The 1,890-nt window shown below is 36.3% G+C and overlaps 1 protein-coding gene and 1 pseudogene across 1 annotated transcript in view; one reads left to right on the top strand and one right to left on the bottom strand.

Annotated features, from left to right (window-relative positions):
* On the top strand, window positions 1-1,339 carry LOC107478910 (high-affinity nitrate transporter 3.1-like; annotated as a pseudogene).
* A 276-nt stretch (window positions 1,340-1,615) lies between these two features.
* LOC107478909 (manganese-dependent ADP-ribose/CDP-alcohol diphosphatase) overlaps window positions 1,616-1,890 on the bottom strand; it is a gene marked incomplete in the record, with an annotated part of 1,629 nt that continues 1,354 nt past the window's right edge. Inside the window, 1 exon segment of the mRNA XM_052259464.1 lies at window positions 1,616-1,890. Within this exon segment, the coding sequence (XP_052115424.1) occupies window positions 1,863-1,890 (28 nt within the window).

Raw genomic sequence — 1,890 nt, 5'->3', positions numbered from 1 at the left:
CTTTCATTCGCAGGTATGGCATCGCAATGGGTTGTGGTAGCATCATTCCTTCTTTGTTGCTTAGCACAACTTGTTATGGTGGTGTTCTATTCTCATCCTTGCAAAGAACCATTGTTGTCACCGCTTCCCCCAAGGAGGGACAAGGTAATGAAATGAAAACCTTTATCTTCCAAATTTCTCCGTCCAAAACAAATTTTGCTCCTAGTATTGGTCACATAGTTTTTTCTAAGTGACTACTCACATGAAAATGTCTTTATGTAAAGATAATAGTTAGAAACGGTTAGACGGTTTGGTTAAACTATTTAATATAATACGTATCAACACCTTAGCTATTATCTCCGTGCGAAGACATCTTTCCGTGAGTAGTCATATTTTTTTTATTCATGTACTAAATTCTATACCATTTTGCAGTTGAATACTGAATTTTTCTATTTAGTTCTTACCCTATTTTTTTCTTTCAAGACTCAAAATCAAGATGTTATTTAAGAGAACTATGTGTTGAATGAATCACTTCATTTAACCAAACATTTGTTGTTTAGTTAAGGGGTTTAGTCCTGATAACATGTTTACCACTTTCCTTTTCTTTCTAGCTATACTAAGAACACCTTGGAACAAAGTAAATATAATGAAAACCATAATGGAACTTAAATTCAGCAATTTTTTTTTCTTGTTCAAAACTGCTAAATTCTACTTGAATTGGTTGTACCAAAATAATGCAGTTCTTAATGCCGGAGTGGACAAAATCACTGTAACATGGGCTCTTAACAAGACCGAACCATATGGAATAGACTCCACCTACAAGACCATCAAGGTGAAGCTATGCTATGCGCCAGTTAGCCAACATGACCGCCCGTGGAGAAAGACGGAGGATAATCTCTCCAGGGACAAGACATGCCAGCATAAGATTGTTTGGAAGCCCTATGATGCCTCCAACAAGACAACGCAAAACTTTGAGTGGAGCATTGGGCGTGACGTCCCCACGGCCACTTACTTCATACGCGCGTTAGAGTATGATCAAAACAACATGGAAGTGGCATATGGTCAAACCACGAACGAGAAGAAGAGTACCAATTTGTTTGAGATAAATGGAGTCACTGGAAAACATACCTCACTTGACATATCCTCTGTTTGCTTTAGTGTTTTCTCTGTGGTGGCACTTTCTGTGTTCTTCTATATTGAGAAGAGAAAAGGAAAGGTTGCTTCTTCTGTAGAACAAAAGTGATTACGTGATATGCAAGTAATCCAAAGCATGCTGTTATACTTACAGATGCTATGTATTTGGTCTGCAGTAAGAGAAATGCTTCGCAGAAGAGAGTGCATAGCTTAATTCATTGTCTTAGCTTATATATCTTATAGAAATGTTAATATATAAATTGCAAAACATACAGGGACATGATAAGTTATAAATAATCACAAGTGGTCCTGTTTTTATCCTCTTAAACATCTGAGGCAGTTTTAAGAGGATGAATATATTAAACAGAGGAAGATAGGGAGGAACCATGCATATCTAAACAAGTTCTACAATTTGAGGTAATTCAGAATCTATAATAAGACCTGGGTCATTTGGTCACTATTCCATGCAAAATGTGAATGCAATGTATCTCAAGCAAAAGTGTGTAATAGTTTTACAACAGCAATTACATTTCAAAGATAAATAATGTCTAAGGCAACCTTCAATCATGCTTACTGCTTGTGCAGGTTGCATCCTTGCCTCTGAAAAAACAAACCATGGCAGGGTCACCTTCTTTCAATAGAAAATTCCCTGTGGGAAGGACTCAAACAAGATCACTCTATAAATCAGCACTAAACTACTATTATTCTTCTTAACATCAATACATTGTATTTACAAATCCCCATCAGGATTAAAATTGCATGTCTATACTCTCAATT

The sequence above is a fragment of the Arachis duranensis genome, chromosome 3 (genome assembly GCF_000817695.3).
Source record: "Arachis duranensis cultivar V14167 chromosome 3, aradu.V14167.gnm2.J7QH, whole genome shotgun sequence".
Classification (NCBI taxonomy): domain Eukaryota; kingdom Viridiplantae; phylum Streptophyta; class Magnoliopsida; order Fabales; family Fabaceae; genus Arachis; species Arachis duranensis.
This window is presented reverse-complemented; position numbering and strand designations above follow the sequence as displayed.